The 14,318-nt window shown below is 38.8% G+C and overlaps 2 protein-coding genes across 16 annotated transcripts in view; one reads left to right on the top strand and one right to left on the bottom strand.

The window, feature by feature from the left end:
• Positions 1-14,318, top strand: part of CEP128 (centrosomal protein 128) — a 449,614-nt gene that overhangs the window by 116,727 nt on the left and 318,569 nt on the right. The gene's annotated exons all lie outside the window — the stretch shown is intronic.
• Positions 826-1,182, bottom strand: LOC100450036 (non-histone chromosomal protein HMG-17-like). The gene has a single exon (XM_054530325.2). The coding sequence runs from the start codon at positions 1,180-1,182 to the stop codon at positions 910-912; it is 273 nt and encodes a 90-aa protein (XP_054386300.1). The 3' UTR covers positions 826-909.

Genomic DNA, 14,318 nt, shown 5'->3' with positions numbered 1-14,318 from the left:
GGTGGAAGCTGTGCAAGGCGGTGGGAGCCCACCTCTTGCATCAGCATGACCTGGATGTGAGACATGGAATCAAAGGAGATCATTTTGGAGTTTTTTTTTTTTCCCAAGCCAAACTGTATCCAGCTTTATTAAAGATACTTTCCATAAACAATCACGGTATTTCAGGCAGGACTTGGGCAGACAATCATTAACAGTATGTAACAGCTTACAAACTCCCTTCTTCAATGGACTGCCAAAAATCAGAAAGCCACTCTAAAACCCAATGAAGTCTTCATCTGATGCTCTGAACAGAGAAAGTTTAGAATGAGGGTTGACATTTCACATTTAGCATGTTGTTTAACAACTTTTCATAAGCCGATCCTGACTTTCAGGAAGTGAAATGAAAGTGGCAGAATTTATCTGAAGATCCGCGGTCTCGAAATGGAACCACTGCTCTTTTGACAGGTGCCATCTGAGTGGCATCACTGGAAAGTCCAGATTACCTGACACACTGGTAACCAATGACTAGGGGTCAGGTCCCAGTCGTGGTCTGGGTTTAAGGGAGTTAAGTCTTTGCTGAAAGATGGAAAGGGAGAAGAGGACATAGAAATGAATTTGTTTTTCCATAGCACAAGGCTTTTGTGCCAAGGTGGCCATGTGTGTCAAAGTCAGGGAATCCCTCCTCCTGGGAGCCAAGAGGAAGTCTCTCAAAACTAGAAGGGAAAGGTGTTTTCCCCACATCAGTCCAGCTTTGGAGACATTCTGTTAGTGACATATGCCCCTTCCCCCAAAAACAACAATGAAGTGTTCTGTGTGCTAACAACATAGCTTAAAAAAAAGAAATTATGCAGTTTTATAAAACTTGATAAAAAATAGTATTTCAAACTGTGCAGTCACCAGAAGTACACAGTTATCAAAAATGCACACACTTCACTTGGCATCTCCAGCACCTTCAGTTTTATGTGCCTGGTCTGTTTTGGCATCTCCATTTTCTGCAGGGCTATTCTCCTCCTTGCCAGCATCAGCTTTTCCCTTTTTCCCTTTGGGTACTTTCTCTCCCTTCTTTGCAGGGGCCTTTTTAGGCTTGGGTTCTGGCTTTGGAAGAGCAGGTTTAGCAGACAACCTCGTGGATCTTCTGTGTGATTTGTCCTTCACCTTGGCTTTGTCTCCTTTAGCATCCCCTTCAGCCTTTCTCTTGGGCATGGTGGCGGCAGGATGTAGGTGCTGTGTGCGGGATGCAGTGGCACACGGGCTTTGGTTGGTCAGGGGTTCGTTCTCGCCTCTTCTTCTTCACACTGCTCCCATTTTGAAGTGTTAAGATTTGACTTCCCTGTTGGATTTTGGACTTGCATGGGGCCAGTAGCTCCTTTGTTTTGGCCAATTTCTTTCATTTGGAATGGCTGTATTTACTCAATGCCTGTACCTCCATTGTATCTAGGAAGTAACTAACTTGCTTTTGCTTTTACAGGCTCATGGGCGGAAGAGACTTGCCTTGTGTCAGATGAGACTTTGGAGTATGGACTTTTGAGTTATGACTTTGGGGGACTGTTGGGAGGGCATGATTGGTTTTGAAATGTGAGGCCATGAGATTTGGAGGGGCCAGGGGTGGAATGATATGGTTTGGCTCTGTCCGCACCCAGATCTCATCTTGGATCCCCATGTGTTGTGGGAGGGACCTGGAAGGTATTTGAATCATGGGGGCATTTCTTTCCTGTGCTGGTCTCAAGATCATGAATAAGTCTCAAGAGATCTGATGGTTTTGTAAAGCAGAGTTTCCCTGCACAAGCTCCTTTCTCTTGTCTGCCACCGTGTCAGACGTGCCTTTCACCTTCCACCATGATTGTGAGGCTTCCCCAGCCATGTGGAACTATAAGTCCTTTAAACCTCTTTCTTTTGTAAATTGCCCAGTCTCGGGTATGTCTTTATCTGCAGTGTGAGAATGGAGTAATACAGGGGGCTGAGACAGGAGAATCACTGGAGTCTGGGAGGCCTAGGTTGCAGTGAGCCATGTTCACACCACTTCACTCCAGTCTGGGTGGAAGAGCAAGACTTCGTCTCTTAAAAAAAAAAAAATTAAATGGGGCCTTGTGATTCTTAGCTTTGTGTGCATGTTTGTGTGTGTGTGTGTGTGTGTGTGTGTATGTATGTGTGTATGTGTGTGACATATAACTTCACTTCCTCAGAAAATATGAAGTATTGATAACTTTTTATTATCTATGGATCTATTGAAAATTTAAAGCAATTTGAAACATAAAATACAGCTTTGGGAATAATTATTTGAGGACTTGCTATGGAAAAATGGGTGGCACTAAACAAATGAGGTAATGTTCCTTGAGTATCTAAGTAATTAAGAGTTATTCAATGCTTGTCTGCCTCAAATACCATTGAAAGAGGGTTAGTATTCTTTATAATGAGCCAATTTTAACTGTTCATACATTATTCCTGTAGTCTTTATAGTTGCCTTATCTTTAGAGTGATTTCAACTTGATAGCATATCATTTTAAGTAGCAAATTAAATTGTTTTTTAGATATTTGCTTTCAGGTAGTTCTCTCTAAGGGCATAAGGAAATGAGATTGTACTCAGCCTTAAACAGTAACAAAATTCAGCCGGTCTATTATGCTCTTCAAAATGTTCAAATAGTACAAATTATCTTTGTAAAAAGTAAATCTAACTTATTCATAGCACTGAGAAAACATTCTTTTAGTTCCTAATACATAACATATGACTAATATAAACAATGGTCAACATTAGGAAGATTTTTTTCAAGTGCATTAAATGTGTTTAATTTCTAGTACTTTACTTGGGTGAAGAATGTGTTTGTATCATAGAATATCTTATTTTTGGGGAACCTATAATGATAAAATGTTAGATTATAGTTTGCTCTTCCTTAGAGAAGATTAATAAATTTGGCAAACTTGTGGCAATTCTCATTAAAGGAAGAGAATCAGTTTCTGCTTTTGTGAGTGATGGACTAGTGTTTTGTAGAGTAAACCTTATAATGGTACAATTTAGAAAAGCTGGCTAGGACATATTTTTAAAAATATATTTGAAGGTTTCAGAGAGCTATCTCTAGGCAGCAAGGACAGGAGGGTTCAAGTATTTTGTTGGGGAGGCAAGTTCAGAATGGCAATTCTGACATTTGCCACTACTTTTCTCCTGAAATGTTTTCTGATTCATAAGCAGAGCTTATAGGCCCACTGAAGAGGAAGAGCTCTGGTAAAGATTTCACAATTGGGATACTCAGAGGACTAAGCCCCTAGGAGTCTAAATGAACTCAAAATACACTTTCTCTACTCACAAAGACTAGCATTGTAACATAGCTTTGGGTCTGCCCCTGTCCTAACTTCCCATCAAGACAAAAGTAAATGTTTTAGGGAGGAAGATATGATCATCCAGAGGTTTGTATGGTTTCTATAATTTGTCATATACAGTGTCTAGCATTCAATCAAACTTAACTGGCATATCACGAAACAAATCCATTCTACCAAAAGGCACGAGAAAAAACAAGAAATGTCAATAGGCATATAGACTCTTCAGATATTGGAGTTATCAAAAACAACTTTAAAATAATGATTGTTAATATATTATGAAATTAGATCATACATTTAATTCTTACAGAGGTCAGGAAGTTATAAAAAGAATCAACTACAAATCCTACATCCAAAATATAATTGAAATTAAGAGCTGGATAGTTATGTAGGTAGAGTTTAAGAGAATAGTAGACACATTTTTAAAATTATTACTCAAGTATTTTATGAGGTCTCCATCTGTGTGTATGATTAGATTATATAATTTAATATGTGGTTTGGTTTCAGGTTTTATGTTCTGTTTTTCCTATCTTCTACTTGGCAATGAAAATATTATTCAGTATTTTACTGAATACATTTTGATTAAAGGCCTGTTAAGAATTGAGTCTGGTGCTAGGTTCTAGGAGTACACAAATCCACACAATCCTTGCTCTCAATAAAGTAACAGTCATTGAACTCACACTCAGCACTGAAGTGTTGGTTTTCCTAGAACAACCAGGCCCTTTCAGTATGGATGGTCAGTATTATAGACTGAATACTGTGTTCTGCCAAAATTCAAATTTTCAAATCTAATCCCCAAAGTAATGACATTTAGAGGTAGGGACTTGGGGAGGTAATAAGGTCATGAGGCTGTCTTCATGAATGAGATTAGTGCCCTTATAAGAAGAGGCCAGAGAGGCTGGGCACAATGGCTCACGCCTGTAATCCCAGTACTTTGGGAGGCCGAGCTGGGTGGATCACGACATCAGGAGATCGAAACCATCCTGGCTAACCCAGTGAAACCCCGTCTCTACTAAAATTACAAAAAATTAGCCGGGCGTGGTGGCAAGCACCTGTAGTCCCAGCTACTCAGGAGGCTGAGGCGGGAGAATGGCATGAACCTGGGAGGCGGAGCTTGCAGTGAGCCGAGATCGCGCCACTGCACTCCAGCCTGGGCAACAGAGCGAGACTCCATCTCAAAAAAAAAAGAAGAAGAGGCCAGAGAGCTGGCTTGCTGCCTTTCCTCCATATGGGGATATAAAGAAAGCTGTCGGTCTGCAGCTCAAAGAAGATCCTCACCAGAATCTGACCATGCAAGGTAGTATTCAGATTTTTTATTTCCAGCTTCCAGGACTGTGAGAAATACATTTTTGTTGTTTATAAGCCACCCAGTCTGTGGTGCTTTGTTAAAGCAGCTTGAACTACAGGCATAATCATAGTGAGACTTGAAATTAGGATTAGGACAGTGGGAACTCTAAATCTTAAGAAATAGGCCTGGGGCTCTTCCATTCCTATTGCAAAAGGATGGCTCCTGTCCTTCAAGGACAGAATAATGTATTTAAAAGCAAAGACTCAGAAGACAAAGTAGCTGAAATATCTTTAAATAGAAATTGATATTTTCTGGTTGAAAATCTGAAAGAGTGGTTTTGTAGTTTCACATGTTTATTATCATATAACATTCTTCAGGTATATTTGTTTGTTCCTTCTAGGTTGCAAGTAACGGAGACACTCAGATGGGTGTTTAATTTAAGGGAAGCAAGAAACTATCTTGGAAGATTCCCTGCTGGGCTTCAGGGAGAAAGCAGATTTCATACATTTTACTACACATGACCTGTGTCATCATTAAGACTGTTAATTGCAAAGACTGAAAACTTGAGCTACCTCTAGATGGCTGTCTTTGGTTCAGTTATTAATCCACTGGGTCTAGCCATCTGTGGCCAGGGATTGGAGTCACAGGGCTGTGTTGAAATATGATTGCGTAGCAATTGCTTTTTGCCTGAAGAACTTCTTTTGGTATTCCTTGTAAGGCTAATCTACTAGCAACAGATTCTCTGAGTTTTTGTTTATCTGAGCATGTCTTTATTTCAGCTTTATTTTTAAAGGATAGTTTTGCTGGATATAAGAATTTAGTAGACTGGGCATGGTGGCTTGTGCCTGTAATCCTAGCACTTTGGGAGGTGGAGGTGGGAGGATTGCTTGAGTCCAGGAGTTCAAGACCAACCTGGGAAACATAGTAAGACCCTGTCTCTACGTAAAAGCAAAATTTAGCCAGGCATAGTGGTACATGCCTGTAGTCCCAGCTACTCAGGAGGCTGAGGTGAGAGGATCACTTGAGCCCAAGAGGTTGAGGCCGCAGTGGGCTATGATCACACCACTGCACTTAGCCTGTTCTTACCTTTACATGTCTGAGTCATTTCTAGTCATTTCTCTGAGTCGGTGTTTACCTTTATTCTTTTATCTCTCTCTTCATCAGATTGCATCATATCTATTGATTATCTTCAAGTTTGTGGATTCTTTCTTCTGCCAACTCAAATTTCACTTTTGGGGCTTTCAAGTGAGTTTTTCTTTCTTTTTTTTTTTTTTTCTTCTCTGTCACCAGGCTGGAGTGCAGTGGCGCGATCTCCGCTCACTGCAACCTCCGCCTCCCAGGTTCAAGTGATTCCCCTGTCTCAGCCTCCCGAGTAGCCAGGACTACAGGCACGTGCCACCACATCTGGCTAATTTTTTGTATTTTAGTAGAGATGGGGTTTCACCATGTTGGCCAGGATGGCCTTGATCTCCTGACCTCATGATCCGTCTGCCTTGGCCTCCCAAAGTGCTGGGATTACAGGCGTGAGCCACTGTGCCCGGCCTCAAGTAAGCTTTTTATTATAGTTATTATACATTTCAATTCCATAATTTTTGTTTTTCAAAAATAATTTCCATTTCTTTACTGATATTGCTATTAGATGAGACATTATCTTACATTTTTAAAAAATGTTTTTCTTCAGTTTTTTGAACATATTTATACTAGCTGATTTGAAATCGTTGTCTCCTACATTTGACACGTAGGCCCATTCAAAGGCTGTTTTCTATTGTATCCTCTTTTTCATTTGTATAAGTCACACTTTCCTATTTCCTTGCATGTCTTGTAACTTTTTTTGAGATTGGACATTTTAGATAATTTTTGTATTAACTTTGAATACTGATTTGTTCTCTACCTTTTGGGTTTTTCTGTCTTGGGTTTTTTTTTTAGTAGTTTAGTGAATTGGCTGGAATAGCTCAGTGAAACCTATTTTCCCTGCAGCGTGTAGCCACTGATGTCACTTCTCCATCGTGTGTGTAGTCTCTATTGCTGTCTGGGATAACTATAGCTTTAACTGGGTTCTCTTTGATTGTCTAGTTCCCTGATCTCATTAAGCTTTGGTTGGTCTAATTCTGTTGATATCTCACTCAATTTTTAGCCTCTGCTAATTCACTGATTGCTACCTAGTTGTTCCTTTTTTTTTTTTTTTTAAACAGTAATGTAGCACATACATTGTGCCATAGTCTAACTTAATTAAAGTTGGACCTCTTAGCAGGATTAGGGTTTTGCCAATCTTTGGGGCATTCTCAGACTCCCAAGAGGGCTCTTAGCTATCTCTTTGTTTGATTTTTTTTGCTAGCTGATCCACTATTTTACGTGTTGCTACCAGTCTTACAAAATTACCATTCTCTTAGCTGATCACTCTCCAGATCTCCATTGTTTTTGACAGTGTCCTTAGCTGTCAATTTCCTCATGCCTTATTCCAGATAAAGTCAGTCTCCTTAGGTAGAGCTTTTGAACTCTCTGTTCATAAGGCCTCTCCCTCTCAGCACGATCTTGCACAACTGTAGTGGAGTTTGTGGTAGAGACTATAGTCTGCTTCCTGCCAGAATGATACCCCTACTTAGCAAGTAGGGTGCTGGCTGGGCATGGTAGCCCCTGATCATCTCAGCTTGCCTCTTCTGTTGTAGAACATTCACTGTTTGAGTGAATTGGAGTATGGGTAATTGGGCCTCCTATTCTTGGCCTGCCACACCTTCTGCTGTACAAGTTGGGGCTGACTGGGGGAAGGAAGCCCCAGTCTTTTAGCTCTGTCTTCCTGGAATAGAGCCTCTGCAATACCAAGCTAGGGGCCTGCCCCTCTGTGGGTGAATCTGTAGCCCTATAGTGAGAACAAGGGTGAGAGGAAACTGTGTCTTTTTGACTATGCCTGTCTAGAGTGGAGATTCAGACAACTGAATTGGGAGGGGACAGGATGGGAATAGCTTGTGACTCAGATGCCATAGATGCTGATTATTCTTACCAAGATTTTTAATAGATTGTCTTAAATAAGTATTTCTTTAAAAAATGTGTACAAATTTAAGGAGTATAAGTGTAGTTTTCTTACATGGATATATTACATAATGGTGAAGTCTGGGTTTTTTTTTGTGTTACCATCATGGGAATAATACACATTGTACCCATTAAGAAACTTCTCATCTCAAACTTCCCTCCCACCGTCTGGGTCTCCAGTATCCCTTATTCCACATGTGTCTCCAGTATCTATTATCCCACACTCTCTGTCCATGTGTACTCATTATTTACCTTCCACGTATAAATGAGAACATGCAGTATTTGACTTTCTGTTTTTGAGTTGTTTCACTTAATCATAATGGACCCCAGTCCCATCCATGTTGTTGCAAAAGACATGATTTCCCTCTTTTTTATGGCTGAATAGTATTCCATTGTGTGTGTGTGTGTGTGTGTGTGTGTGGTGTGTGTGTATACACCATTTTCAAAAATCCATTCATCCACTGATGGACATGTACACTGATTCCTTATCTTTGCCATTGTGAATAGTGCTGCAATAAACAAACAAGTGCTGGTGTCTTTTTAATATAATGATTTCTTTTCTTTCATGTAGATTCTCAGTAGTGTGATTGCTGGCTTGAACAGTAGTTCTATTTTTTAGTTATTTTTGAAATCTCCATACTGCAATCCATAAAGGTTGTACTAATTTACATTTCCACCAACAGTGTACCAGCATCTCCTTTTCCTCCACAACCTCATCAACATCTGTTATTTTTTGATGTTTTAATAATAACCATTCTGACTGGTGCAAGGTGATATCTCATTGTGGTTTTAATTTGCATTTCTCTGATGATTAGTGATGTTGGGCATTTTTTCATATGCTTCTTGGCCACGTATGTCTTCTTTTGAAAAATGATTGTTCTTGTTCTTTGTCCACTTTTTAATGAACTTATTATTGTTATTTTGTTGAGATGTTAGGGTTTCTTGTAAATTCTGTTTATCAGTCAGATGTATAGTTTACAAATATTTTCTCCTATTTGGCAGGTTGTCTGTTCACTCCGTTGATTTTTTTCTTTTGCTGTGCAGAAGCTTTTTTTTGGTTTCGTTTTGCCTTTTTGAGACAGAGTCTCACTCTCTCACCAAGGCTGGAGTGCAGTGGCGCGATCTCGGCTCACTACAATCTCTGCCTCCCAGGTTCAAGCGATTCTCCTGCCTCAGCCTCCTGAGTAGCAGGGATTACAGGTGTGAGCCACCACTTCTGGCTAATTTTTGTATTTTTAGTAGAAACGGGGTTTCACCATGTTGGTCAGGCTGGTCTCAAACTCTTGACCTCGTAATCTGCCTGCCTTGGCCTCCCAAAGTGCTGGGATTACAGGCATGAGCCACCACGCCTGGCCCAGAAGCTTTTGAATTTAAATAAGTCCCATTTGTCTGTTTTGTTTTTGTTGCTTGTACTTTTGAGATCTTAATTATAATTTCTTTGCTTAGACCAATGTCCAGAAGAATTTTTCCTAGGTTTTCTTCTAGTGTTTTTATAGCTTCGGGTCTCACATTTAAGTCTTTAACTTACCTTGAGTTGATTTTTGTATATGGTGAGAGGTAATGGAATAAATACATTTTTATTTGCCCTGGGCCCTTAGGACAGTTTGCAGATACAATAAATTTGTTTTTCTTTTTTTTTTTTACCAATAATTTTTTTTTTTACCAAATAATGATGGGTTGTGCTAGGAAGAGGATCTGGTGAGCTCTTTAAACTATCATTGTGAAAGTCCTTCTCTTTGAGAGAAATAGTGTAACAGAAGAAAATATTTACTCTGAATAATAAGGGGACAAAATGATAGAAAATACAGACAAGTTCGTAAGATATACATGGGGCATAGTAAATAGGTCTGAAATTCTAATATAGGTGTAGATAATTGGAGTCCTAAAGACAGAGAGAGACTAGGGCAGAAGCAATATTTGAAGAGAAAATACATCAATTCACATATTTTAGAAGCTCTAAGAACCCCAAGTAAAATGAATGCAATGAAAATCACATCTAGACATGTTTTTGTGAAATTAGTAAAACCAACTTGAATGAGCAGAATCTCAAATGCAGCAAGGGGCAAGGGAGACATGTTACCTTAAAAGATCAAATTGGAAAGAAGAAGAATAGAAACATATTTCAAAGTGCTGCAAGAAAATAATTGCCAACCTAGGTTCATATCCAGTGAAGTTCTCTTTAAAAAGTAGAAAGTAATTTCTGCACAACAAAAACTCATTAATTGAATTTCAGCAGTACAGCACTAAGGAAAGTATATAAAAATTTTTTCTCAAGGAGAAACAAAGAACAAAGATGTAGCAGTTAATGAAGTTCAATATATGGGATAAAAGTGTGGGAAAAGTCTAGATGAATATAGGCCTAAAAAACAGTAATGCTGTCTCTTATTTAGATTATTTATAAAACTAGAATTTTATCAATAATACTGCTTAATTTTGGAAAGTGTGTATTGTGTTATTATGGTTTAAAGTTCTCAATTCTAAAGTGAAGGAAGTTGTAAAATTACAAATTTATATGTTAACAAATCAAGGATGTATATAGTAAGTTTTAGTGTATCAGTAAAATAAGAATAATGAATATATACTTTCTAAGCTCATACACAGGAGAAAATAAAACAATTTTAAAAAGTAATTATTTCTACATGAAAACAAAATCTTCACATTTGGATGAACAATGATTTCTTAGGACACCAAAAACATGAATCATAATTGAAAAAAATTATAAACTAGACTTTAGCAAATTTCAAATATACAAAAATCAACTCAAGATGGATTAGGGACTTAAATGTAAAATGTAAAACTGTAAAAACCCTGGAAGGAAACCTAGGAAATGCCATCATGTACATAAGCCCTGGCAAAGACTTCATGACAAAGACTCCAAAAGCAATTGCAACAAAAACAAAAACTGGCAAGTGACGTCTGTCTAAAGAGCTTCTACACAGCAAAAGAAACTATCAACAGAGTAAACAGACAACCTACAGAATGCAAGAAAATATTTGCAAATTATGCATCTGACAAAGGTCTAATACCCAGATTGTGTAAGAAACTTAAAGAAATTAATGAGCAAAAACAAACAACCCCATTAAAAAATACGCAAAGGACATGAAAAGACACTTCTCAAAAGAAGACATGCACATGGCCAACAAGCATATGAAAAGATGCTCAACATTACTAATCATTAGAGAAATGCAAATCAAACACACAAGGAGATACCACCTCACACCAGTCAGAATGGCCGTTAATGAAAAGTTAAAAAAAAAAGCAAAAAAAAAGAGAGAAAAAAACAGGCCGGGTGCGGTGGCTCACGCTTGTAATCCCAGCACTTTGGGAGGCTGAGGTTGGCGGATCACGAGGTCAGGAGTTCCAGACCAGCCTGACCAACGTGGTGAAACCCCGTCTCTACTAAAAGTACAAAAATTAGCCGGGCATGGTGGCACATGCCTGTAATCCCAGCTACTCAGGAAGCTGAGGCAGGAGAATTGCTTGAACCCAGGAGTTGGAGGTTGCAGTGAGCTGAGATCGTGCCATTGCACTCCAGCCTGGTCAACAGAGCGAGATTCTGTCTCAAAAACAACAACGACAACCAGAGGCAAGGTTATGGAGAAAGGCAACGCTTATCCGTTGCTGATTGCAGTGTAGATTAGTTTACCCACTGTGGAAAGCAGTTTCTAGATTTCTCAAAGAGCTTAGAACAGAGCTACCATTATACCCAGAAATCCCATTACTGGGTATATACCCAAAGGAATATGAGGCTTTCTACCATAAAGACACATACGTGTCTATGTTCATTGCAACACTATTCACAATAGCAAAGAAATAGAATCAACCTACATCCCCATCAACAGTGGACTGGATAAATAAAGTGTGGTACATATACACCATGGAATACTACACAGCCATAAAACTAAAGAAATCATGTCGTTTGCAGCAACATAGTTGGAGCTACTGGAGGCCATTATCCTGAGCCAATTAACTCAGGAACAGAAAACCAAATACTGCATGTTCTCTCTTATAAATGGGAGCTAAACACTGAGTACACATGGGCACAAAGAAAGGAATAATAGACACTGTGGCCTACTGGAGGGTGGAGGGTGATAGTAGAGTGAGGACTGAAAAACTATATCTTGGGTACTATGTAAATCCCCATGACATGCAATTTATCCATGTAACAAACCTGCACATGTGCCCCTGAACCTAAAATAAAAATTGGAAAAAATTTAAAAACATAAATCTTGTGGAAAATCAAAAAGATAAAGTTTTTGCTTTATGCAAGGTACCAAAGGACTGTTATCATCTATCTATATATTTATCTATCTATCTAGATAACACACGTGCACACACACACACACACACACACACACACACACACACACACACAGAGGCAGAGGAGGATAATAACCAAAGGACTGTTACCTGTCTATCTGGATAATACATACATACAAACACACCCACACTCTCTCATTCACACACACATACACACACACGTCTATACACACGCACACACACACACACACACACAAACCAGGGCTTCTGCCTTAGTCTGTCTTCTGCCTATATATATATATGCCATTTTCCGAATGATTTTAAAGTAACTTTCTAAAATAAAGCAACAGGTACCAATAAAGCACTTGTGAAAATTCAACATCCATTAGTTAGAGAAACTCTTAATAAAAATAATGAGATGGAGACTTAATCTCAAAACAAACAAACAAAAATCAAAAACCAAGAGATGCTGGCGAGGCTGTGGAGACATAGGAACACTTTTACACTATTGGTGGGAATGTAAATTAGTTCAACCATTATGGAAGACAGAGTGGCAATTCCTCAAAGACCTAGAACCAGAAATACCATTTGACCCAGTAATCCCATTACAGGGTATATACCCAAAGGAATAAAAATCATTCTATTATAAAGATACATGCACATGTATGTTCATTGCAGCACAATAGCAAAGACATGGAATCAACCCAAATGCCCATCAATGATAGGCTGGATAAAGAAATTGTGGTACATATATACCATGGAATATGATGCAGCCCTAAAAAGGAGTGAGATCATGTCCTTTGTAGGGACGTGGATGGAGCTGGAAGCCATTAACCTCAGCAAACTAACACAGGAACAAAAAACCAAACACCGCACTTTCTCACTTATAATTGGGAACTAAACAAGGAGAACACATGGACACAGGGAAGGGAACAACACACACTGGGGTCTGTCGGGGGCATTAGGGGAGGGAGAGCATCAGGAAAAATAGCTAATGCATGCTAAACTTAATACCTAGGTGATGGGTTGATAGGTGCAACAAACCACCATGGCACACCTTTACCTATGTAAGATACCTGTACATCCTACACATGTATCTCAGAACTTAAAATAAATAAAAATTCTTTTATCAGAGAAAAGCCCAGCATCAGATGGGTTCACTGTGGAATTCTACCAGGTGTATAGAGAACTAATACCAATCTTCCCAAAGTATTTTTAAAAACTGAAGAGGTGGCAATTATCGCTAATGCATTGTACAAGGCCAACATTACTCTGTTACTAAATCAGACATGGACATAACCTAAAAAGAAAACTACAGGCCAACATTCCTGGTGAACATAGATGGGAAAGAAGAAAACCTCAACAAAATACAAGGAAATCAAATCCATTCATTTCTTGTAGGAAGCATATAGTTAGGTCACGTTTTTAAAAATCCATTCAGTCAATCTATATCTTTTAATTTGAGAATTTAATTTATTTACATTCAGGAATATTATTGATATGTGAGTTTTTTTTCTTGTCGAATTGTTCATTGTTTTCTGGCTGTTTTGTATATTCTTTTTTTTTTTTTTTTTTGAGATGGAGTCTCGCTCTGTTGCTCAGGCTGGAGTGCAATGGCACGATCTCGGCTCACTGCAAGCTCCGCCTCCCGGGTTCAGGCCATTCTCCTGCCTCAGCCTCCCGAGTAGTTGGGACTACAGGCGTCTACAACCACGCCCGGCTAATTTTTTGTATTTTTAGTAGAGACGGGGTTTCACTGTGTTAGCCAGGACGATCTCGATCTCCTGACCTCGTGATCCGCCCAGCTCAGCCTCCCAAAGTGCTGGGATTACAGGCGTGAGCCACTGCGCCTGGCCTGTTTTGTATATTCTTTATTCCTTTCTTTTTCACTTATTGTCCTTGTGGTTTGCTGATTTTCTGTGGTGGTACCAATTTGAGTCTTTTTTTCATTTTTATGTTTGCTTTTTCAGTGAGTTTTATATTTTCATGTGTTTTCATCGTGGTAACTGCTGTCCTTTCACTTCCAGGTTTAAGACTCCCTTGAGCATTTCTTGCAATAGTGGTGTAGTGGTTTTGAATTCCCTAGGTTTGGCTTGTCTGTGAGAGAATTTATTTTTTTTTATATATGAAAAATAATATTATTGGTTATGCTTTTTCCCCCCCTTTTGTACCTCAAATATATCTTCCCATTCTCTCTTGGTATATAAAGTTTCTGCTGAAAAGTTCACCGTTAGTCTGATGTGGGCTCATTTATAAGTGATTAGATGCTTTCCTATTGCTGGTTTTAGAATTTCCTCTTTGTGATTCACTTTAGACAGTTTGACTATAATGTGCCATGGAGAATATCTTTTTGTATTGTATCTTATTGGGGATCCCTGGGCCATCTGTATCTTGTTGTCTAAATATTTTTCAAGACTTGAGAAGTTTTTATCTATTATTTTGTTAAGTAGGTTTT

This window comes from Pongo abelii, chromosome 15 (genome assembly GCF_028885655.2).
Source record: "Pongo abelii isolate AG06213 chromosome 15, NHGRI_mPonAbe1-v2.0_pri, whole genome shotgun sequence".
NCBI lineage: Eukaryota > Metazoa > Chordata > Mammalia > Primates > Hominidae > Pongo > Pongo abelii.
The sequence above is the reverse complement of the archived record's forward strand: the minus strand, read 5'-3'. Positions and strand labels throughout refer to the sequence as shown.